At 35.3% G+C, this 26,210-nt stretch overlaps 2 protein-coding genes across 3 annotated transcripts in view; both read left to right on the top strand.

The window, feature by feature from the left end:
* LOC101901327 (odorant receptor 82a) overlaps positions 1–26,210 on the top strand; it is a 330,365-nt gene continuing 304,155 nt past the window's right edge. Inside the window, exons 1-6 of one of the 2 annotated variants that reach the window (XM_059126569.1) lie at positions 1–403; positions 612–795; positions 5,262–5,607; positions 5,715–5,819; positions 6,010–6,162; positions 6,565–6,627. In XM_059126569.1, the coding sequence (XP_058982552.1) occupies positions 94–403; positions 612–795; positions 5,262–5,607; positions 5,715–5,819; positions 6,010–6,162; positions 6,565–6,615 (1,149 nt within the window). In that variant the 5' untranslated portion in view covers positions 1–93 and the 3' untranslated portion in view covers positions 6,616–6,627. Of the gene's footprint in view, positions 404–611; positions 796–5,261; positions 5,608–5,714; positions 5,820–6,009; positions 6,163–6,564; positions 6,791–26,210 lie in introns of those variants that run through there. The other variant, XM_005189719.4, reaches the window with a different exon arrangement.
* Positions 14,280–24,253, top strand: LOC101901196 (uncharacterized). The gene is made up of 2 exons (XM_005183792.4): positions 14,280–15,117; positions 23,129–24,253. The coding sequence occupies exons 1-2, from the start codon at positions 14,808–14,810 to the stop codon at positions 24,088–24,090; spliced, it is 1,272 nt and encodes a 423-aa protein (XP_005183849.2). The 5' UTR covers positions 14,280–14,807; the 3' UTR covers positions 24,091–24,253.

Raw genomic sequence — 26,210 nt, 5'->3', positions numbered from 1 at the left:
TATTACAAAAACACAAATACTTCGCATTCCCAAATACAAGAACTTAAGCATTTGCCACTAATACAAACCGGATTGTCCACCTTTATCTCCATTATGCTTGACTTATTCGCAAAGCAGAGGCAGTGTTTGCTTTTAATGGGACATAATTTTGTGCGAGATAAATCAGAATTGTTGAAGAAATGGCATAACATTAAATATGTCAGCGTTCTATTGCTGGTCGTGTCGGCCCAATGGCCCATAATGAATTATACCATTTATTATATTGACGATTTGCAGTTGGCCACGGCCAGCATGAGTATTAGCTATACCAATGTCCTGACTGTGGTAAAAATTACCACGTTTCTTTTTTACAAGTGGCGTTTTGCTGCATTGATGGAAAAACTTGAATCTATGTACCATGAATGTAAGTATGCAGTGGAGATTTATTGCATGTCTGGCACATATCGCCACATTTAGTTAATGCATCGAGGAGTTGCCGTTCGTTTGGGATATTGTTCGAAGTAGTACTTCATGCATTTCGTGTGGTAGATATGCTTGTGAAATTTCATGGACATTTGAAAATTTAATTTCGGTTTGTCTGTGCTTGATTGAGTACGTTTTATTTTTTACAGTACAAGAGGAAGAAAGCAAGGCAATTTTGAAGACATCTAATCGCTACGCCATCATTTTGGTTAATATTTATGGCAATTCTGTTGGCTTAACGGGTCTGTATTTTATGGTGGCGCCAATATTAAAGATAGTATGGTCAAAAATACGTAATACGGAATTACAATTAGAGCTACCAATGCCAATGAGGTAAGGAAAATAAATGCTAAAACAGATAAAGAGTATATATTGGAAGTTTGACATATCCTTAAAATCTATTATTAGATTTAAAATCTATACGAGTTAAAAGGTTATACATAGTTTTTGAATCAGTCCCAAAGTCGACTACGGATAACAAATTTGAGATTTGCAAATGTAGCCTCCCCTCACAATTTGGACGGAAATGGACTAAAATCTAAAAAAATACAGAAAATCAATAGACGCCCTATTGTGTGGAGGCTATATCAATTAGGAAACCTACAGCCATAGACGGATAAATGGTAGTGCCTTTTTAAAGCTAAGTATTTCCATGGTAAAATTAAATAAAGCTAACCCCCTTTCAAAAAATAATATCCAGCTCTGGATTTTTCTGTAATTTACCTTGTTATGTTTAACTTCAGTGAAAACTAATTCCCATCTCATATTTGTGCATATACAGGGTGAGATAAAAAAAACTGCAACAAAGTCAAACGCCATATTTTTACTTTTTTAAATTTTATTGAATAAAGCAAAACAATGTCGGAAAGAGCATCAAATTTTAGCATAATTTTAGATTTGTTCGAATTGATCACCTTTGGCACGAGTTATGGCCTTCAAACGGTCAATAAAACCGTCACACGCTGCCCGAATGTTGCTCTGCCGTATTTTGGCCCATTCCCGGCGATGCGCTTGCTTGTGGTGATCGACATTTTGGTATTTTTTAGTGCCAACCTTGCTTTCAAAAATACTCCAGACACAATAGCCCAACGGATTGGTATCCGGAGATTTTGGTGACCATTGTGCGCTGGAAATGAAGCGAAGAACCTCACTATGTAACCATTCAGTGTCCAAGGTCTGCGACCAAATGTTTGCTTGCCCATGGCTTTAATACACCCTCCAGAATATTTTCGAGATAATATTCGGCATTTATTCTGATGCCACTGTCGATTAATACGAGCTGAAAGCGACTATCGGCTGTTATGGCGGAGCCATCACCATGGCCGAAGCTTGAGTTCTGGTGGCCAACTGAAGGAGCACATTTTCAGCTGACCTCTTTGGCATGTAAACACGATCATTTTGTTTGTTTACAAACTTGCTGTTTTCTTCCGTCCACTTCCTTGACGTCGGGCTACGCAACAGTATCACCGTAACGAGCGATGGTACGAGACATAAAAGATTTATTCACATTTAAATGCTGAAGTGCTCTAACGATAGCCACTTTTGGTTTTCCAGCCAAATATAAAGAAATCACACTATCACCCTTGAATTCCATCATGAATACCTTTTTTTCTCGAAAGTTCTCACAAAAATGCTTTTGTACGCTTGTAAAACATATATAATGAGCTGTCACTGGAATAATTTTAACAGCTGTCGGACGAATGGCAGTCTGAAGTTGGTTGCACGTTTTTCATCTCACCCTGTACATGTGACTGTGTAACAAATTAGTGACCCAATGTTATTCTTTTATACCCTCCACCATAGTATGGAGGGTATATTAAGTTTGTCATTCCGTATGTAACACCTCGAAATATAGATTTTAGATCCCACAAAGTATATATATTCTTGATCATCATAAAATTGTATGTCGATTTAGCGATATTCCCTTGTGCGTCTGTGGAAATCACTTTAGCTTTCGAACGAAATGAAGTAGGTTGATAAAATTTTACTCAAATTTATATTATGTCTGCAGGACTTTTGGTTTTAAAAATGGACCATGTAGGTCTACGTTTTGATATAGCCCCATATAATGGTACTTCCCTATTTTCGGTATTTTGGTGATTTAAGCGACATTATTCACCGGAAAATTGTCTGTGCAGGTTCACGTCTTCGTATAGCCCCCATGTAACCGCACCTCCCGATATTCGGTATTTTGATGATTTTAGCGACATTATGCACCGGAAATGTTTCAAATTTGGTATTGGAAGTTCGTAATGAATAATATTAATGAATATTTTTTTCAGACATCACAATCGCACTTCAGGTCAAAATTTTAGATGATCAGATTATATTAAGAGGGTAAAATGAAGTAGAACTTTTTTACCAAAAATATCAAAGTTAGCTTCCTATCTCGAATATTTTTAGTAATGAAGGTCAATTTCCGAAGATCGCATATGCATAAAATTGAAACTCCTGACATATATACTGATGCCAATATTTTGACATCATAGTCAGATAACGATGGTACAGCTTAATATATAAATGGTTTAAAATCTGCAGAAATTCCCGCAAGATTTTTGTCTTTGTTTATGTTTTTGATTGGAAAATGTAGGGAAGACCTTCAAAACTACTAACCTACATACATCGAAACCATTTGCATATGTTTTAACACAAAACAATACTAATGAACAATTACATTTTCCCTCGGGAGAAGTCTCCTAAAGTCATGATATACAACTAAACATTTCATGATTTTTATACACATATACCATAACTGTGATTAGATTAATGGCTTGTCGACTTTTAGAAATCCTAAGGCTATGATCAATTTTGGATTTTGAAATATTTCTTTAGTTTCATTTGGGATTCATATGAGATTATGATTTTACAAAACGAATACGACGCCTTCTTTTAAAATCTTAAAATTACAGAGTATAGCCGCTATATTGGGGTATGTACGAAGACATGGAGCTGAATAGGCAACTTCTGTCATAAACCATTACAATATTCAAATACGAAACTTGAAAAAAAACAATGAATAAATAGTCATCAAAATATCGAATATTGGGAGGTACCTTTATATGGAGGTTATATGAAGACCTGTACCTGCATAGACAATTTTCTGGCATAAAATGTAGTTGCCATTACGAACTCTAAATGGATCTGCGCTGATTCAACTATAGGAACTTCAAATACGAAATTTCAAACTATTTCGGTGAATATTGTACTTAAAGTCATCAAAATACCGAATATTGGGAGGTGCCGTTATATGGAGGTTATACGAAGACCTGTACCTACATAGACAATTTTGTTGCCCCCAAAATTGTCATAATATCGAATTGTCATAATATCGAAATATCGTGGGTTACCGTTATTTGGGTTTATACGATATCGTGGACCGATATATGATTCAACTATAGGAACTTCAAATACGAAATTTCAAACTATTTCGGTGAATATTGTACTTAAAGTCATCAAAATACCGAATATTGGGAGGTGCCGTTATATGGAGGTTATACGAAGACCTGTACCTACATAGACAATTTTGTTGCCCCCAAAATTGTCATAATATCGAATTGTCATAATATCGAAATATCGTGGGTTACCGTTATTTGGGTTTATACGATATCGTGGACCGATATAGCCTATTTTCGAACCTGACCCGCCAGTAGACAAAAGACTGATCTGTGCTCCCCATCTTTATTCGCTTTGACTCTTGCGTGATTACAAGAGACGGACAGGGCTTAGAATTTTTCGCTGATCAAGAATATATATACTTTGTTATGTCTCAAATTATTATTTCGATGAGTTACAACGGAATGACGAACTAAATACACAGATCAGTCTTTTGTCTGCAGACAGGTCAAGTTCGAAAATGGGATATATCGGTCCACGATATCGTATAGATCCCATATAACATTACCCCCCGATATTCGGTATTTTGATGATTTTAGCCACATTTTTGAATTATCTGAAATTCTACACAAGGAGTTCCTTGTGTGTACTTCATCCCCTGGAAGAGAATTATCTATATAGGCCCACGATATCGTAGAGCCCCCATGTAACGGTATGCCACGATATTCGGTATTTTGATGATTTTAGACACATTTTTTAACGGAATTATCGGAAATTCTACCAGGAGTTCTGTGTGAACAATTGAGAAGAGAATTATCTATATGAGTCCACAATATCGTACATCCCCATATAACGGTACCCCCCGATATTCGGTGCTTTGATGATTTTAGCCACATTTTCCAATAGAATAGTCTGAAAATTCACACAAGGAGCTGCCTGGAAGATAATTGTCTATATAAGTTCACGATATCGTATAGCCCCCATATTACGGTACCCCACGACATTCGGTGTTTTGATGATTTTAGCCACATTTTTCAATGGAATTGTCTGAAATTCTGCACAAATAGTTCTTTACCCTCAGACATAAATTTGTCTATATAGGTCCACAATATCCTATATTCCCCCATATATCTTCACCTTCTAATTTTCAATATTTTTAAGATTTTAACAGAAATTTTAATGATTTTTTTTTTTTTGAAAATTTCCTAATTCTTTCCAAATGGTGGAGGGCTTTCAAAGTTCGTCCCGGCCGAACTTATTGCTTTTTTACTTCTTTGTTTTAGTTAAGTCAAAACCTATCAAAAATTTGTAGAATTTTAAATGGTAAAAGAAATGGTTAGAGAATCGGGGCTTCCTTCGACGCTTTTTAACGTAGAATATTGAAGACCATTAGATAACTCGGCATCAGATCCTATGTGAAAAAATATTAATTTAACAACCCCAAATGTTCTTTATTTTATTTGAAGGTTTCCCTTTGATTTCGAATCGTCTCCTGGTTATGAGGTCTGTTACATTTATACCGGCCTGGTCACTCTATCTGTGATGACCTATGCCATTGCCATCGATGGTCTATTTATATCATTCACCATCAATTTGGTGGGTCATCTCAAGACATTGCAACACTTTATACAGAGCAAAAGCTTTGAGCAAAATGATGAAGACGTTCACAAGCAGATTTCCTTTTACATTCGTTATCATAATTTAATACTACACCTTTATCAAGAGGTCCGTCAGATTTATAGTCCCATTGTGTTCGGACAATTTCTCATCACATCATTGCAAGTTTGCGTTATAGTCTATCAAATGGTTACGGTAAGATATCGATCTAATCAATCAATGAATCTATGCAAACGAAGTTAATTAAGACCTAATAAAGTCGTAATTTATTAATTTTCTCAAATGCCCATTTCATGCGGCAGCACATCAATACCTTTTTGGTCTTTGTAATCAACTGTACGTTTCTTCTGTCGATTTTGTTACAACTTTTCATCTACTCCTATGGCGGTGAAATTTTAAAAAATGAGGTAAGTATGAAATCGGTCGGCTGGCCAACATCCGTTGGTTGGCCGACTGGGCCGTCGGTTTTTGTGTTTAACATTTCCGTTTTCCCACAAGCAGTAACCAGAACTTGTTTACCCACACCACTGCATAATTTTGGGCACCTGTCTTGCCTTCATTGTGTACCATTTTTCTTATGCCGATCTTTGTTTGCAGAGTCTAATGGTCGGAGTCTCAGTGCAACTATCCAATTGGTATAATTTAAAGCCAACACATCGTCGCATGTTGTGGCTGTTGATGCTGCGTTCACAACGAGAGGCCATTATCAGAGGTGGCTTCTATGAAGCATCTCTGGCTAATTTTATGACGGTAATTAGTGTTAACATGAAGTTCTGTTTATGAACACCGTAGCCCTTTTTTAGCCCTCATACACGCACATGCACCTGTGTTTTGTGATTTATAACCGGGTTTCTATGCTTAGGTTCCAATATTGTTATTGGGTCATACATAAATTTATTCTGCACAATTTGTCGAATAGGAACATTATTATTATTTTTAATTTAACTTGTAATACAGGGAAATTATTATTTTCGTTATTATAAAGTGTTTAGTAATCCAACAAAAAGTGTTTACACCTCATAATTTTCACCAAACAATAATATACTTATTCTAATTTTTAGAAAAATTTTCCACAAACACATTTAACCATATTTACATGACATGAAAAAATCTGCCATACCAATTCTAATAAATGTTTTTCCTTTTTCCTAGATTTTGAAAGCAGCTCTTTCGTACATCACTCTCATTCAGTCTATTGAATAGACTGAATACCATGAATGCTATACCAAATGGAGACTAATATCATCATGATTGCATCAATAATAAAGTAGTTTATAGTAATGAAGTTTAGCATTAATGTTCATTATGTTCTGAAAGCTTAAAATAAAAATACAAACGCTTTAAAGCTCTTGCTATGTAATGATAACAATTACCAATAGATGTCGCATGTACATAATTTTAGTTTCAGTATATTGTATGTCAAAATTTTTGTTTACGTGTGGTGCTTCCCTGCATTTATCAAGAAATAATTGCCGGAATTGTGATTTTATAGAGTAACAGCCTGTTCCACGATCTCGAAAGAAAATTTGTGCGAACGAAGGCTACTCACTCACTTTCGCATAAGAATGCGTTCCACTAACTTTCGTTCTTTCTTTCGCATAGCCTTACGTGATTCAGTGTTGCAAAATATTTTTTGGCAAAATTAATCGCGAAATAAGGCAAAAAAAAAGCGCCAAATGTCTAATTTAAACGCGAAAAAGCAGCAGTGGCTCTGTCTCAACTGACAGTTCAGTTGTAAACAAACAAATTGTAAATAAACAAACAAAATAAAATTTCTAGTGATTGTGTTCAGATTATTTGTGTTCTTAAAAAAGAAAAAAAATGTATATTTCTGTAGCCCTATTTTTTTTATGGATGATGAGGAGGAGGTTCAAATTGTGCCACGGAGGCATTTAAGAGATGCTTCGAATTTATTTGAAGTACCTAACAACCAGTAAGTATGATTGTATTTTTACACTTTTGAAATAATAAAAAAATGATTTTTTCTAGGTTTGTGTCTTCCAGTGGTCTTCATGGGATTGCCTGCTGCTTCCAAAAATTGGCACTCCTCTGCCGAACTTAGGATTCTCCCCCATATACTCAACTAGTGCCCGCAGCTGTGTAGTTTTTTCGTGCTGGAATTGAGAAAATAAAAAAATGTATATTTGTTGATCACAGATTAAATTGCATTTATTATTTTTACTTACATTTTTCTTTCCATTTTCAATCAAGGAATGTTTATGTTAAAACAATTTTCCTTAATTTTTATCATTCGACAGCAAACACACAAGTGACTGATTTTGACATTTGTGTTCGCATGCGTACGAAAGAAAAAAGATAGTGGAACGCAAAATTACACTGAAACGCTTACGTTTTCTTTCGCTTTGATTTTCGTGCAAATTTTCGTTCTGATGGATTTTAGTGGAACGGAAATCAGCTGTTTGTCGTGTAAAAGTTGTGCGAATGTGTTCTTTCGACATCGTGGAACAGGCTGTAAGTCCTGAATTGTTGCATGTCATGTTACTATAGACGGTATACTGAAGACAAAACTTATTTAATAAAACTGTTTTCATTTTATTAAAAAATACTGATGGCATACCATTGTACGTTTCTATTATATATCTATAGAACTCAATGATTATATCCAACACCACATAGTGGTAGCGGTATTAACAGCCTGTTCCACGATCTCGAAAGAAAATTTGTGCGAACGAAGGCTACTCACTCACTTTCGCATAAGAATGCGTTCCACTAACTTTCGTTCTTTCTTTCGCATAGCCTTACGTGATTCAGTGTTGCAAAATATTTTTTGGCAAAATTAATCGCGAAATAAGGCAAAAAAAAGCGCCAAATGTCTAATTTAAACGCGAAAAAGCAGCAGTGGCTCTGTCTCAACTGACAGTTCAGTTGTAAACAAACAAATTGTAAATAAACAAACAAAATAAAATTTCTAGTGATTGTGTTCAGATTATTTGTGTTCTTAAAAAAGAAAAAAAATGTATATTTCTGTAGCCCTATTTTTTTTATGGATGATGAGGAGGAGGTTCAAATTGTGCCACGGAGGCATTTAAGAGATGCTTCGAATTTATTTGAAGTACCTAACAACCAGTAAGTATGATTGTATTTTTACACTTTTGAAATAATAAAAAAATGATTTTTTCTAGGTTTGTGTCTTCCAGTGGTCTTCATGGGATTGCCTGCTGCTTCCAAAAATTGGCACTCCTCTGCCGAACTTAGGATTCTCCCCCATATACTCAACTAGTGCCCGCAGCTGTGTAGTTTTTTCGTGCTGGAATTGAGAAAATAAAAAAATGTATATTTGTTGATCACAGATTAAATTGCATTTATTATTTTTACTTACATTTTTCTTTCCATTTTCAATCAAGGAATGTTTATGTTAAAACAATTTTCCTTAATTTTTATCATTCGACAGCAAACACACAAGTGACTGATTTTGACATTTGTGTTCGCATGCGTACGAAAGAAAAAAGATAGTGGAACGCAAAATTACACTGAAACGCTTACGTTTTCTTTCGCTTTGATTTTCGTGCAAATTTTCGTTCTGATGGATTTTAGTGGAACGGAAATCAGCTGTTTGTCGTGTAAAAGTTGTGCGAATGTGTTCTTTCGACATCGTGGAACAGGCTGTAAGTCTTTGTGCATAACATGGAAAAGGAAGGGAGATAAATAGTTACTTCCGACGATCTTTATAGAATCACTTTCTGCGTCGATTTAAGAATTTCAATCAGTCTGTCTGTCCATGTATTTTTGTGAACAAAATGCAGGTCGCATTTATTATCCGATCGAGATGATATTTTCCAAACAATATTTTTTTGGCCGAAAGACGAACCCTATTGAGATTGATGAGAATCGGTTTAAATGTAGATATAGCTCCCATATATATCATAAAACGATTTCGGGTTAATTGTGCCAAAATCTGAATTTTGGCACATTCGACCGAATTCAGCCTAGAAGCAAGTACAATCACAATCGGTTCAGTTATAGCCCCCATATATATGTTTCATTTGATTTGGGGTATTAAGTCCCTCATGAGAAATCAAAACTACATTAAAGTTCATTTCTGACCATTACAGTGATGCTGATAGCCAGGATATGGGATATATAGCAAAATAGGTGCAATACATATATATGTAACTGTACTTTTTATACCCCCCTACCTTGGAAAGGAGGGTATATTAACTTTGTCGTTCCGTTTGTAACATGTCTAAATATTCGTCGTAGACCCCATTATGTATATATATTCATAATCAGCATAAAATTCTAAGACGATTTAACGATGTCCGTCTGTCTGTCTGTCTGTTGAACTCATGATACAGGACTCATTATTTGAAGTAGAGCGTCAAAATTTAGCAGAATAATTTGTATTGTGTCTAGGATGGTTGGTATTGAAAATGACAAATATTTGGTATAGTCCCCATATAACGGTACCTCCCGTCATTCGGTATTTTGATGATTTTTGCACCATTTTTTCTTGGATTTGTCTAAAAATTGGTATTTGTTGGTCATAGTGGGTTCTAGCTGCGGTGGCGAACATTGCATGTATAGGATCACGTTTTGGTATAGCCCCCATATAACGGTACCTCCCGATATTCGGTATTTTGATGATTTTTGCCACATTTTCCCACGAATATGTCTAAAAATTGGTATTTGTGGGTCATAATTGGTTCTAATGTTTCCATTACCCTAAGGTGGAGGGTATTAAAAGTTCGACCCGGACGAACTTAATGTTTTTTACTTGTTCTGCTTATAACTAAAGAACAACTTCACTGACTTTCACAATTCTCATCAATTCGGAATGGTCTCTTGCCAGAAAATGATAACATTTAGAAAAATCGCTTATAGATATGACAATAAAACAAGTTAAAAAGCAGTAAGTACGGCCGAGCCGAACTTTGAATACCCTCCACCATTTGGAACGAATTTGGAGATAAAATCCTTAAACAATTTGTTAACATTTTAAAAATACCGAATATAGCCGTTATATTGGTGTCTATACGACCTACATGGACATTGTTTGTCATAAGTCATTGCCATATTCAAATTCGAAATTTGAAATAAACGGTGAATAATGTAGCAAAAATTATCATAATCATTCTGCCATAGGCTGTAGCATTCATTACGAACTTCAAATACTCAAACAATTTCGGTGGGTATTGTACCTAAACTCGTCAAAATACCGAATATAGGGAGGTACTGGTATGTGGCTTACACGAAGACCTGGACCTGCATACACGATTTTCTGTCACAGACTGTAATTCCCATTACGAACTCTAAATACGTAATTTGAAACAATTCCTGTAAAAATGACGCTACAATCATCAAAATACCGAATATAGGGAGATACCGTTATATGGGGGCTATACGAAGACGTGGATCTGCACAGAGAGTTTTCTGTCTCAGGCTGTAGTATCCATTTCGAACTTCAAATACCAAATTTTAAACAAATCCGGTTAATAATGTCTCTAAAATCATCAAAATACCGAATATAGGGAGGTACCGTTATATAGGGGCTATACGAAGACGTGGACATGCACAGACAGTTTTCTGTCTTAGGCTGTAGTATCCATTACGAACTTCAAATATCAAATTGTAAACAATTCCGGTTAATAATGTCGCTAAAATCATAAAAATACCGAATATAGGGAGGTACCGTTATATGGGGGCTATATGAAAACCTACATGGCCCATTTACGAACTTAACCTGCCTACTGAAAAAATAAACATATGTGCAAAATTTTAGCCTTCTATCTCAATTCGTTCGAAAGATGGCGTGATTACAACAGACAGACGGACAGACAGACAGACAGATAGACAGACGGACATGGCTAAATCGACTTAGAATTTTACGCTGATTAAGAATATATATACTTTTTTGGATCTGACATGAGTATATCGAGGAATTACAAACGGAATGACAAAGTTAATATACCCTCCCTAGATTGGTGGAGAGTATAAAAAGTGAATATTTTTTTTTTGTTACATATAGCATTTTTGATGACCATTGGATTATATTTAGCTGTAAAATGGACCACAACTATCATGTGAATACCTAACAACACGACGGTATGTTCCGGAAATATTGGCAAATGCTCCCAGTCAAAATGCCATGGGTAACATCTGGTAACATAATTTCAAAAGGAGTTTTACATAAATGGGCTTCCAACACATTGTAGTGTTGTGGGTTATCAAATGGTCGGCACCGCATGACTATAGCCTTTGCTGACTTGTTATACCCTCCACAATTCTAGGGAGGGTATATTAACTTTGTCATTCCGTTTGTAACTCCTCGAAATATTCATAATAGACCCCTGTTGTAATCACGCTATCTTTCGAACGAATTGAGACAGATGGCTAAAATTTTGCATACATGCATAGTTTACTAGTAGGCAAGTTAAGTTCGTAAATGGACCAATTCGGTCCACGTTTTCGTATGGCCCCATATAACGGTACCTCCCGATATTCAGTACTTTCATGATTTTAGCGACATTATCACCTTAATTGTAACAAATTTTATATTTGTAGTTCGTAATGGGCACTACAGCCTATGACAAAAAATTTTTGTATGCAGGTCCACGTCATCGTATAGCCCCCATATGACGGTACCTCCCGATACTCCGTATTTTCATGATTTTTGCGACATTATCACCGCAATTGTAACAAATTTTATATTTGTAGTTCGTAATGCGCACTACAGCCTATGACAAAAAATTTCGTATGCAGGGCCACGTCTTCGTATAGTCCCCATATAACGGTTTTCATTTAAGTGGTAGTTTTCGGATATTTTTATACCCTCCACCTTGGAAAGGAGGGTATATTAACTTTGTCATTCCGTTTGTAACATCTTTAAATATTCGTCGTAGACCCCATAAGGAATATATATTCATTATCAGCATAAAATTCTAAGTCGATTTAACGATGTCCGTCTGTCTGTCTGTCTGTCGGTCTGTCTGTCTGTCCGTCTGTTGAAATCACGCTACAGGCCACATTATTTGACGTACAGCGCCAAAATTTAGCAGAGCACTTTGTATTATGTCTAGATTGGTTAGTTTTGAAAATGAGATATATCGGTCCATATTTTGGTATAGTCCCCATATAACGGTACCTCCCGATATTCAATATTTTCATTATTTTTCTACATATTATCGTTTTCTGGCAAGAGATCATTCCGGTTCTTGATTTATAAGCAGAATAAATAAGATTAGTTCTTTTACATATATATTTGTACCTATTTTGCTATTTATCCGATTTCTTGCCTATTAGCATCATTGTAATGGTCAGAAGTGATCTTTTAATGTATTTGTGATTTGGCTGGGATTGAAAATATTCGCGGTTTAGTGGACATTTTCCTATTTTCTTCGCTTCGATTGGTTCATAATTGTGGCCTACAGAGCAACTGCAAAATCAGGAAAGTTTTCTGTTTTGGTCCATTTCCCTACTTCCCTAAATATAGTGCGATCATCTCCAAAAACAATATGGTTCTATTCTGACCCTAACCCCACCTCCATTTTCAATTTCGTGGGATCGGTTCATAAATGCGCCCTGTAGCTTGATTAGAAATTAACATGGACAGACGGACGGACGGACATACATAGCTTGATCGACTCATCTCGGTGAAATAGGAAGATCCATATAAACTTTCCTATGTGGGGAAACCAATATTTCGAGGTGTTACATAATTTTTGGCTCAATTAAACATTTAATACCCCCAACACATAGTGTTGTAGGGTATAATTAAATAGTAAGTAAGTGATGCAGAAATGTTTTAATGTCCCTTCATTGGAGATACAAACTTTCAAAACTAAAACCACGGGTCAGCAACGGGAAACGGTTAAAGTAATAATCCATAAAACATGGGCGAATTTAAGAAAAACTTCGCCTCTTCGAATATGTAAAATCATGGGTAGGTCGGCAATTTTCAATTTTAAGGTTGAAAGGAATTTATGGTAATTAACTTAACTCAGCTTTATTAAATATTAATAGGCACTATTTTGATTCATCCAATCCCCTCCCTCCCTCCTTAAATGTCCATATCAAAATTTAAAAATACAGTAACATCACTATGCAGTGCTACCCGTAACAAATATTCTTTGTGTAATTTGCTCGCACATAGACTGATGTATTTTAATCCATTCAGATCACCAAAAAGTTCAAAATCATTGAATTCTCTTTTTATGGCCAGTTTAATCGACGCAATGAATCGGCAATTCGGGTTATAGTGACTAAATTACCTCCAAATTCACATTGTTGGGCATGAAACTACCAACACGCTTACGTAAAGTGTTAACTGACGAAATATCGTATAGTAGCTTCGCCATCGTTCGCAGCAATTGGGCTTCTGTTACTCAAGATTTTGCGAAAGAATATAGGTGTGAAGACTTTTGAAATACCGCTGGTGCATGAATTGAAGACGAGGGGTTATCATGTGCATAAAATAATCAAAAATTAAATTAAATGGTTCATTTTTCTGAATTTGATGGGGTTTTAGCATACTTCTTGGCCGCGTTTTTAAATGGCCATCTGGTAAGAATATATATCTGCCGGAAAATCGACTGCTACTCTCTATCTTGTTTGTATTGAAGAGACTATATTCTAAAGCATTTAACATTGAAAATAATTTCGAGTGTAATCGATACTAAATCAAATTCCAGCTATGTTCTTATCAGTTGAAAATGAAAACGAAAATGAGACATTATATCAACATATTTAAGAAAATACGCTTTATACATTTGTACATATATTACAATATAACTTGTTAGAGAGAGATTCATAATATTTTCGAACTGATAATGTTATCATCCGGTATCAACATCCACACACACATACAGCACTGAATGCATTGCGGGGAATTCTTACTCAGATTGAAGCACTTAGTCTCAGTTCAGATTCCATAGATCCCATTTCAGTGGTGTTAAAGCTTTTGTTTACTTCAGATTCCTATGCAAACAGCGCTAAAGTGGCCCGTCCACAACACATTTTTGTTTAACTTTGTCGAAAGTATTATGGCAAAATAGAAAACAAAAAGTACGAGAAATAGAACAACAAACAGCAGGCAGGCAGGCTAGCAAAAGTGAAACCCTTTCAAGTTGTGCGTATATGTCCCATAGAACTACATACGCTGCTGCCCCGTATGCCCGGAGGAGACGACAACGATAGTGGTGTTAACAAACTACACTCGACGAGAAACGACGAACCAGATACCCTGACAATGCTCAACACTCAACAAATAAATCAAAGTCAAATTTAGAGAAAGAACAAGTTTTATTGGGCGGGCATCCATTTTGGAGCAACTTTTTCGTGGGTTCTGTTCCGCTTGAGTGACTGGCCTAAATAAAGGATCTTTTGGTGGCGCAGAGGACCTATTTAAAAAGGGGACGACTAAGCTGCACTGCACCATCATGTGTTGTTTATTTTCTTTACTTTGTCAACAACATCAACAATGCCATCGAGCAAAGTTCGCATATCTTAACCGCCATTCAGCTGCTGTTAAGCTCAAAGTTTGTCTATTTTTTGTGGTGTTGCTGTTAAATTTAACGCAAGTAACGCTCCATGAAATTCCCAGTCAAAGTTATTTGTCGGAGTTGCGTGTACAGGAATTGCATAACATCGCCATACGCTTGGAACATTCCATAGATGCGGATAAAAGTGCCTGCGAAAGTTACTTTAATTATGTGTGCGGTCGCAATCGTCCATTGTTTTCCGTAATGGGTAAGCTATATTAAGTTAAATACGTGGGATGTATTAAGCGATTAAAAGGCTTTTGGTCGCATTGGATTTCTTGCAGTAGGGATTCCATTCATACTTAGTCAGGGGGATATAACCTCCAAAACAAATAGTTGCCTTCAAGAATTTTAGGCTACACTGTGTTACAGTAGGAAGACATTTGAGACCGAATATGAGTTTGTGTGGTAATGTGGTCCGTGTATACATATGTGGAAATATCTGTTTCTGTATGTATTTATAATATACAGAAGAAAAATAGGTAGACCTATAGTTACTCTTTGTTATCTACATATAATCACATTCTGAGTAAATTTATGAACGCCCCTTTATTTCTGTAACTAAATTACAAGTGGAATTTATTTGCACAATTCATTTGATAGATTTTTCCAATGCAAGTTTATATTTCCAAGGGCTTTTTAATCTTTGATTGGAATAAAGTTATATTGGAAAGATGTATTTGTGTAATACGGTCATACAAAAGATTCGATTTTGTCGAGAAGGTTGGTATTTTGTAACAGAATTTTGTAACTGAATTTTGTAACGGAATATTGGGTGGAACTTTATAAAATTGTTAGTGTTAAAAGTTTACCTACGCCTACCATTGAAACCATCGTAAAGTTTTTCATATTCATGTGCCTCTTTTTTGAGAACAACGCATTTCAAAATTTGTACCTCGGCTTTCGTGGAACTGATTTATAAAACATGAACGATCAGAGTTTATAATTTTTATACCCTACGCTATGTGTGGGGGGTATTATAAGTTTGATTTGACCAAAAATTACGCAACAGCTCGACATGTCAGTCTCCCACATAGGAAAGTATATATGGATCTTTCTATCTCACTGAGCTGAGTCGATCTAGCTATGTATATCCGTCCGTCTGTCCATGTTAATTTGTAATCACTCAATAGGTCGCAATTGTGGCCCGATCTTTACGAAATTTCGAATGGAGGTGGGGCTAGAATAGAAGCCTGAAGAAATTTCCTGATTTTGCAGTTGCTCTACAGATCGCAATTATTGACCAATAGACGCAGAAGTTAGCATGGGGCTAGATCTAAGAAGCCTTCCAATTTTGATGGTCACCGGGTAATATTTAGTGAGTGAAATAGACAATACCATTTGTGTTAAATAAAAGTCAAATTTTCAATTAAACCGCAAATATTTTTAATCCCGACGAAATCACAAATAGACGAAAAGGTCAATTTTGACAGTTAAGTAGATCCCGATTGTAAATATATCGGATATATAGCGATATATATACAATGTATATATGCAAAGGAAGGGGATGTTAGCTAGAATGCGTATATCTCAATAATAGCTGGACCGATTTTGACAAATTTTGTTAATTCTGAGTGCCCTCTTGGCATAAAAGAATAAAATCTAAAAAAAATCGCATAAAAATATGACAATAATGATGTTAATATAGACTTTGTAGTATTTTGTGACATTTTTTATAATTTCATATTTTTTATCGCATGCGATTTTTTTCAATTTAAATTTGACTTTTAATATTGAAGTGTATATTTTTGTAATATTTTTTTCACCATACAACACAGGTTGGGGTTATTATGTATAGATTGCAATTATCGTCCGATCCTCACAAACATTTTTACGAGGATAGGGTTAGGCTCAGGATGGCTAGGCCTATTGTTTTCAAAGATGTCCACAATATATTTAGGGGTTGAAATGGACCAATAACTAAAAATGTTCCTGATTTTGCAGCCGTTATAAAGGTCACAACTAGAAACCAAAGAACACGAAATCTCGCATGAATTTAGAGTTTAGGACAGCGGGTACAATGGACCACTACTTTTGTGTGAAAAAATACCAATATTTTATGCTGATTTCGTTGACGAATATAGACAAATATCCTAGACAAGCAAATCATATAGATGAGTCTAAATTCGGAGATACAGAGGGGCCTCATCTCCTTTTGGAGATGATCGCACACAATTGAAGCTAATCGACACGCCTGAAAAGAGAGTTAAGGACAGGGAAGATTTCTAGCATTTCGGATGACCATTGGATTGTATTTAGCTGTAAAATGGACCACAAAAACTAGCAAGACGACGGAGTGCGTATACATTGGGCAAATGTCCTTGGTCAAAATGTTACGGGCAATATCTAGGCAGTGTTCTGTGACATAATTTCAAAAGTGAAATCTTCCGAAAAGGATTTGGACATAAGGGAGCTTCTAACGTATTGTAGTGTTGTAGGGTATCACCGACTATAGCCTTTTCTTGCTTTTTTTAAACTTATTTCTTTTTATTTTTTCTATATCCACGCTTTTGATGTAGTTGTAATATATTGCATATGACATAAATTTTCTTGATCCCTGAGATTAAATTCATGATTTTTTAATTAAAAAGTAAAAAAACTGTAAGTTCGGCCGGGCCGAACTTTGAATACCCACCACCATTTGGTACAAATTTAACAATTTTCAAAAAAATAAAACCCGTTAAAAATTCTGTTAAAATCTTAAAAATACCGAATGTAGCCGTATATTAGGGTCTATATGACGACTTGGACCTGCATAGGCAACCTCTGTCACAAGCTATTGGAATATTCAAATGCGAAACTTGAAAAAAAATCTGTTTATATTGTAGCTAAAATCTTCAAAATACCGAATATAGGGAGGTACCATGGGGGTTATAAAGGAACCTGACCAGACAATTTTCTGTCATAGGCTGTAGTATCTACTACGAACTTCAAATGCGAAACAATTCAGGTAAATATTGTCGCTAAAATCATCAAAATACGGAATATCGGTGGGTACCGTTATTTGGGGGCTATACGAAGACGTTGACCTACACGGCCCATTTTCTGTTTTATGCTGTAGTATCTATTACGAACTTCAAATACCAAATTTGAAATAATTCCGGTAATTCGGGAGGTATAGTTATATTGGGGCTATACCAAAACATGGACCTACATGGCCCATTTTCAATACCAAAAGTCCTGCAGACATAATACACATTTGAGTAAAATTTTATCAACCTACTTCATTTCGTTCGGAAGGTAGAGTGATTTCCACAGACGGACAGACGGATAGACGGACAGACGAACGGACATTGATAAATCGACATAGACTGTTATGCTGATCAAGTATGGGGTCTAAAATATATATTTCGAGGTGTTACAAACGGAATGACAAACTTAATATACCCTCCATACTGTGGTGGAGGGTATAAAAATAATATCCTTATTTATAAAACAAGTACATAATGGTAGAAGTCTCCTTATGTCCAAATCCATTCTGGAAGATTTCTCTTTTGAAATTGTGTCACAGACCTTTTTGACTAGGGACATTTGCCCAATACTTACGCAAACCGTCGTCCTGTTAGTTAAAGTTAAATATAATCCGATGGTCATCCAAAATGCTACACTTCTTCCCTGTCCTTTACTCTCTTCTCATGCAAAATTTCGTGTCGATTGGTTTCAATTGTGTGATAAGGAAAATTTTTCTGTTTTTGGTACATTTGAACCCCTAATTATTCTTCGATCATCTCCAAAAGCAAGAGGCCCCTCTGCATCTCTGAATTTAGACCCGTCTATATGATTTGCTTGTCTATGATATTTGGACATATTCGACAACGAAATCAGCACAAAAAGCCAATAGTTCGCCTTTTTGGGTATTTTGGATATCGTCTGTAAGTTATTTTCAACGTCTCGGTAAAATGTAAATTTTTGTTTTTTTTTTTTACAAAAGTAGTTGTCCATTCTACCGGCTGTCCTAAACTCTAACTTCATGCGAGATTTCATGACCTTTGGTTTCTATTTGTAACCTTTATAACGGCTGCAAAATCAGAAAAATTTTTAGTTGTTGGTCCATTTAAACCCTAAATATATTGCGGCCATCTTTGAAAACAATAGGCCTAGCCATTCTGCGCCTAAATCTATCCTTATGACAATTTTCGTGAGGATCGGACGATAATTGCAATCTGTATATAATATCCCCAACATGTGTTGTAAGGTGAAAAAACATTACAAAATGTACACTTCAAAATTTTAAGTCAAATTGAAAAATCGCATGCGATAAAAAATATGAAAAAATGAAAAAAAAAAAAATGCCACAAAGTACTACAAAATCTATATGAACATCGTTATTGGCATCTTTTTATGTGATTTTTTTAGATTTTATACTTTAATGCCAAAAGAGCAATTTATTGACAAAATTGGTAAAAATCGCTCCAGCCATTCTGGAGATATAAGCATTCTAACGAACATCCCCTTCCTTTGTATATATACATTGTATATATTTCGCTTTATATATCCGATATTTTTGCTATCGGCAACTACGTAATTGTCAGAATTGACCTGTTCCTCTATTTGTGATTTCGCCGGCATTAAAAATATTCGCGGTTTAATAGAAAATTTGACTTTTATTTATCACAAATGCTATGGTCTATTTCAACCACTAAATATTACCCGATGACCATCAAAATTGGAAGGCTTCTGCCCAGCCCTAAGCTCTATCTCCATGCTAACTTTCGCTTCTATTGGTCTATAATTGTGACCTGTAGACCAACTGCAAAATCATGAAATTTTTCAGTTTTTGGTCCATTTCAACCCCTAAATATTATGCGATCATCTCCAAAAAAATAGGGTTCTATTCTGACCTTAACCCCACCTACAATCTAAATTTCGTGAAGATCGGGCCATAATTGCGACCTGTAGAGTGATTACAAATTAACATGGACAGACGGACAGACGGACATACATAGCTAGATCGACTCAGCTCGGCGAGCTAGGAAGATCCATATATACTTTCCTATGTGGGAAACCAATATTTCGTGCTTATATCTCCAGAATGGCTGGAGCGATTTTTACCAATTTTGTCAATTTAGATTGCTCTTTTGGCATAAAAGTATAAAATCTAAAAAAATCGCATAAAAAGATGCCAATAATGATGTTCATATAGATTTTGTAGTATTTTGTGACATTTTTTTCATTTTTTCATATTTTTTATCGCATGCGATTTTTTCAATTTGACTTGTAATATTCAAGTGTACATTTTGTAATATTTTTTCACCTTACAACACAGGTTGGGGTTATTATATACAGATTGCAATTATCGTCCGATCTTCACGAAAATTGTCATAAGGATAGATTTAGGCGCAGAATGGCTAGGCCTATTGTTTTCAAAGATGGCCGCAATATATTTAGGGTTTAAATGGACCAACAACTAAAAATTTTTCTGATTTTGCAGCCGTTATAAAGGTCACAAATAGAAACCAAAGGTCACGAAATCTCGCATGAAGTTAGAGTTTAGGACAGCGGGTAAAATGGACAACTACTTTTGTGAAAAAAAAAACAAAAATTTACATTTCACCGAGACGTTGGAAATAACTTACAGACGATATCCAAAATACCCAAAAAAGGCGAACTATTGGCTTTTTGTGCTGATTTCGTTGTCGAATATGTCCAAATATCATAGACAAGCAAATCATATAGACGGGTCTAAATTCAGAGATACAGAGGGGCCTCTTGCTTTTGGAGATGATCGAAGAATAATTAGGGGTTCAAATGTACCAAAAACAGAAAAATTTTCCTTATCACACAATTGAAACCAATCGACACGAAATTTTGCATGAGAAGAGAGTAAAGGACAGGGAAGAAGTGTAGCATTTTGGATGACCATCGGATTATATTTAACTTTAACTAACAGGACGACGGTTTGCGTAAGTATTGGGCAAATGTCCCTAGTCAAAAAGGTCTGTGACACAATTTCAAAAGCGAAATCTTCCAAAATGGATTTGGACATAAGGGGACTTCTACCATTATGTAGTGTTGTAGGGTATCACATGGTCGGCCCCGCACAACTATAGCCTTTGCTTACTTGTTAAATATATAGTTTTGGTTGGCTTTTTGAAGATTTTCCGCCGATATTGACGGATATTTTTGGACATTTTAGTATTTAGAGACTAAATATATTCTCTTGCATCTATAGCCAACAATATAGGTTTAGCTGCAATATTTGCAGTATGAATATTAATAAAATAGTAAAACAATTGCCTGACCGAATTAATGATTCATCAACGCCTAGACGAAACGGCTCTTACAACATTTGGCATGAGAGTCACTGATACAGTGTATGATGAATGTACCAAAGGGTTCTTGAAAATTAACACTATATCGTTTCGTATCACGTGAACAGTTGTGGCTTGAAACTTGAAATTTAGGATTGGAATCAAGATTGAGGAGTAGGGTCAATGTAGAGAGGTGGTTTTGGAAATGTGTACTAAACGATTCTTAATTTGGAACAATTTGAATTTGGAGGCACGGATGGAGCTGGAATCCTGAAATTTGAAATTGTTTACCGAACCGTGAAACCGATAGAGATAGGATGCCGAAATATGGAAATAAGTTTGCAATTGCATTATAGAACTGAGTTAGTTTTGGAAATTCGTGTACTAAATACTATTAAAATTTGGTACAATTTAAGTTTTTCGAGAAAAAATAGAGTTAGAATCCTGTAAATTGAAAATAAGATTACTAATGCGTTGTAGGATTGGGGTATGCAGGAAGTGTTGGAAATACTAAATTTGGTACAATTTTAATTTTTTTTAACAAGAATTTGGATGCGAAGTTAATATTTTTATTGAGGTATATGATTGGGGTATGTACTAAATTTGGCGTAATTTAAATGAGGATGAACCGATGGGACTGTAATCTTCAAATTTGGAATTACGATTACTATAGGATCATTGCATTAGGATATGAAGTAGTTTTGTACTAAATTTGGCGTAATTTAAATGAGGATGAACCGATGGGACTGTAATCTTGAAATTTGAAATTAAGATTAGTGTAGGACCATAGCATTAGGATATGAAGTAATTCGATATAGAGTATACAAATATTCAACTTCCTCACTATAATAAAATCTTAAGAACGTCCGTGTTACATAAATAAGCTATCCATATCTTAGCGTCTACTAACAACGTTGTAAAAATTGTGTATGAAATTTTAATTAAAAAAATTCTGGCATACTAAATAAAGTGTATATTTTGAGTATTAAGAAGTAAAAAAGTTGTAAGTTCGGCCACGCCGATCTTTGAATACCCTGATTGAATACCACCATTTGGAACGATTTTGGCAAATCTCAAAAAATAAAATTCGTTAAAAATTCTGTTAAAATCTTAGAAATACCAAATTTAGCCGTTATATGAGGGTCTATACGACATCGTGGACCTGCATAGGCTGCTTTTGTAATAAACCATTATAATATTCAAATGCGAAACTTGAATAAAAACAAAATTCGGTGAAAAATGTAGCTAAAATCATCAAAATACCGAATATAGGGAGGAACCGTTATATGGGGACTATACGAAGACGAGGACCTGCACATACAATTTTCTGTCATAGGCTGTATTTCATTTTCTGTCATATGGGGGCTATACCAAAAAGTGGGCCTACATGACCCATTTTCAATACCAAAAGTCCTGCAGACATAATACACATTTGAGTAATGTTTTATAAACCTACTTCAATCAATATAAAAATGATGTAAGAACTATATTAAATATATGCCAGCTCTGTATCTTTGAACCTCTACATAAAGTTAATGTACGATTAGGGTTCTTCTGAATCTCTTATATTTTTATTATTCGGCTTAAGGTAAAAAGAAAATACTTGTTTCTTTTATATTTTTTTAATTTTTTCAATATTTTTATTGTCAGAATATGTATGAAAATTGTCAACTTGTATAACGCATATGTTAGTGTAGGAATTGAAGTATTGCAAAGTACTTTTATAGCTCTCAAATAATGTAATAACCCCCAAACAAAAGTGCGGCCGATGTATAGCAGGCCCCTATAGTTGTAAGAGGGTTAGGTTTATGAAGCAGTACACAAGAGGTTTTATCATTATTTTTTACATTTTCTCTAACTTCATATTTCGTATTTCTTCGTACAATGCACTTTATAATTGGCTTTTGTCAATGACAATATTTTCTAAGACAATCGGTAAAACTAACAATTTTTCTTTATTCATTTTAGGACATCTACCGGACAACAACGAACTTATACACCTTCTAACCGAACTCCAAGAGGATCCCGAACAATTTGAGGCCAAACAAAAGTTAATGGATTTCTTTATCTCATGCAACTCTATAAAATCTCTAGACGATTGTTATCGGGAAAGTTTTGAATATTTTAAACCTCTTTTCGGCTATTTAATAAGTAAAAACTATCTTGATAATGCACCGGAGGAACTTGAAACCTTCCTGAATATACTTGATCGGTTTATACGAGTTGCTGATCAAAATAAACGATTCCGTCAAGAGCCAACTTTGTTGAAGCTGACAACATTGAAAACCAGTTTCAGATATCCGCAAACGTATTTCAGATCTGTGAAACTGAACAAGGAATATGAAACACTGAAGATATATCGGGAAAGTTATCAACATAACATTAAGAATTTGGAAGTTTTTCGTAAACGAAACTCAACATATACGCAAGGCACTAACCGCATTGTGCTCGATTGGACATTGTATCTATATCAGAGTCGTCATAAGCCGATTTCATATTATTATCCCACATTCAATACCCATTTATGGATGTCGGTGTATAATCGTTCGGAAGTGCGTGAATATGAACCGAAGCGCTTTGCCGAAATTGGCGAATGTCTAAAATTGCCGCAGTTTGTAAATGCTTTGGAAGAGGCCCACATTCTAACCATTGTCTATTTGAAGAGTTTCTACAGCGCGTGGAAAGATTACGTGGATTGGATTTCGTCGTCACCAACCAATGGATTTATCACTGAACAAGAAAATCAAATTCTCGCCCAATATCAGTTGAATAACGAAAAACTATTTTTCACTCTGTATGCCCAAAACTTTTGTGAATTCGGCAGAGATCTGGCTGAAAATGTGTTCTTTGTGGGACTAAAACATAGCTTGAATTTCACACGAGTATATTCTTGTAATTATCGTATAGATAGGAATTACGATTGTCTATAGAGGAGTTATTTAAAATACTATCTATACATAGAAAAAAGTTGTGTTAGTTATTACGCTTATAACTAAAAACTTCTGAAGTGATTGTGACAATTCGCAATTTGGAAAGGCCTTTTGAAAAGGATAAGAAATCGTATCGCCAATAAAAATATGAATAACATTGTTATATTCTGTTATACAGTTTTTTAATTTTTGTCATTTTTTAATCGCATAAGATTTTTATACCCTCCTCCATAGTATGGAGGGTATACTAAGTTTGTCATTCCGTTTGTTACACCTCGAAATATACATTTTAGCGACATTATTCACCGAAATTGTTTCAAATTTGGTATTTGATGTTCGTAATTTATACTACAGCCTAAGGCAGAAAATTGTCTATGCCACGTCATGGTATAGCCCCCATATAACGGTACCCCCCGATATTTTGTATGTTGATGTTGCAGGTCCACGTCGTCGTATAGACCCTAATATAAGAGCTATATTCGGTATTTTTAAGATTTTAACAGCATTTTTAACGGATTCGTTACAAATGGTGAAGGGAATTCAAAGTTCGGCCCATGCCGAATTGTACATTTTGTAATATTTTTGTTTTGTTTTTGAAAATATATTTAAAAAGCGAAGAAAGTCAAGCTATTGCCCAATACTTCGACCAACACATCTATGTGGAGGTTATATGAAAACATGGGCCTCCTATTTTCGCATAGCAAATGTTCATCCAACATATTAAATTGCAGCCCACTTTGTCGGAAACTGAGATAGTGGTCAGTGAAGTGCAAATTGTGGATTCCTGGCAACGTCGGTAAGCCAATGTTATACAATTATTGCCGGAGAATGTGGAAGAAACATAAAAAATTACGAGTGGGTTTATCGTGATTTCAACAAACAGACAGACGGACATCGTTAAATCTAATTAGAATGTTATGCTAATAATGAATATACGTACTTTATGGGGTCCATCACGAATATTTAGGGATGTGTCAATACATAACTGTTATTTCCAGGATTGACTTCGCAACACTGAAATACTTCCGCTCCTCCTTGACAATTTGAGGTAATAGAACCACCAAATTGGGCAATGACAACAGACAGTGAGGCCAAAACGACGAAGATAGCAATAGACTTTGTAAACATGTGGCTTTGTTTCTTCTTTTTCTCACGCTAAACTAAAGAGGTGTGCTTGTTTTCAAATCAAGCCCAGTATTTATATGACCGACACCTGTGTACTTGGAGCTTATTATCCTTAAATATTTTTTTGCGGTAATTGATATGGTCAGCGTCGTCATGGATTTTTTTATGCCCGCTGTTTTAATAATTTCTGCAGCATTTTCACATCGACATCGAATTTTATTTTGTATCTCTCGTTAAAGACTTGACAAGATTCAAACCAATATCTAAAACAAAATATTTCACGGTTGTCGATATTTGGAGAAGGTCCGTTTTTCTTGCCAGCTGGTGCGTCATATAACACCCAATGGGACCCAAACTTCGAACATTGCAATGTTTTTACCAAATTTAAGCAGAGTTGTGAGATGGTGAATATCGACAATACCCTACCAGCGTTTAAATATTAAGCAAGCAAAAAAACATTAATACCCTCCACTTGTGGGTAGACACCCTCCACCTGTGGGAGACAATATGTTTAGATAAATGTTTCTGAACTCAAACGTGTTGTACATTAAACCACAAATACCAGTCCCTTTGTATAATGCTGTTAAACCTTTCAAAAATCAAAAAGTGGGTGAAGCCGTTATATGGGGGCCATACCAAAACGGAAACCTCTTTAGACAATTTTATACTTCCACCATTTACCTAAATATTCAATGTTCTGCCACCGGATCTAAAACCCATTCCTAACTACAAATTCCCATTTTTAGACAAATCCGTGGAAAAATGTGGCAAAAACCATTAAAATACCGAACATCGGGAGGTACCGTTATATGGGTCTGTACAAAAACAATATTTCGCGACTGGAGCTACAACCCATTATGACCATTATGACAATTACCAATATTTAAACAAATCCGTGAAAGAATGTGACCAAAATCATTAAATTACCGAATATTGGGAGGTAGCGTTATATGAGGGTTAAACCAAAACGTGGACCGATATATCTCAATTTCAAT

Source organism: Musca domestica, unplaced genomic scaffold (assembly GCF_030504385.1).
Source record: "Musca domestica strain aabys unplaced genomic scaffold, Musca_domestica.polishedcontigs.V.1.1 4, whole genome shotgun sequence".
In the NCBI taxonomy this organism is placed as follows: Eukaryota; Metazoa; Arthropoda; class Insecta; order Diptera; family Muscidae; genus Musca; species Musca domestica.
The sequence above is the reverse complement of the archived record's forward strand: the minus strand, read 5'-3'. Positions and strand labels throughout refer to the sequence as shown.

Excerpts from the sequence above, each read along its gene's own strand:
- LOC101901196 (XM_005183792.4), top strand. The coding sequence starts at position 14,808 with ATGTGTTGTTTATTTTCTTTACTTTGTCAACAACATCAACAATGCCAT. Across the intron at positions 15,118-23,128 it reads TCCATTGTTTTCCGTAATGG|GACATCTACCGGACAACAAC; the intron begins GTAAGCTATATT and ends TATTCATTTTAG.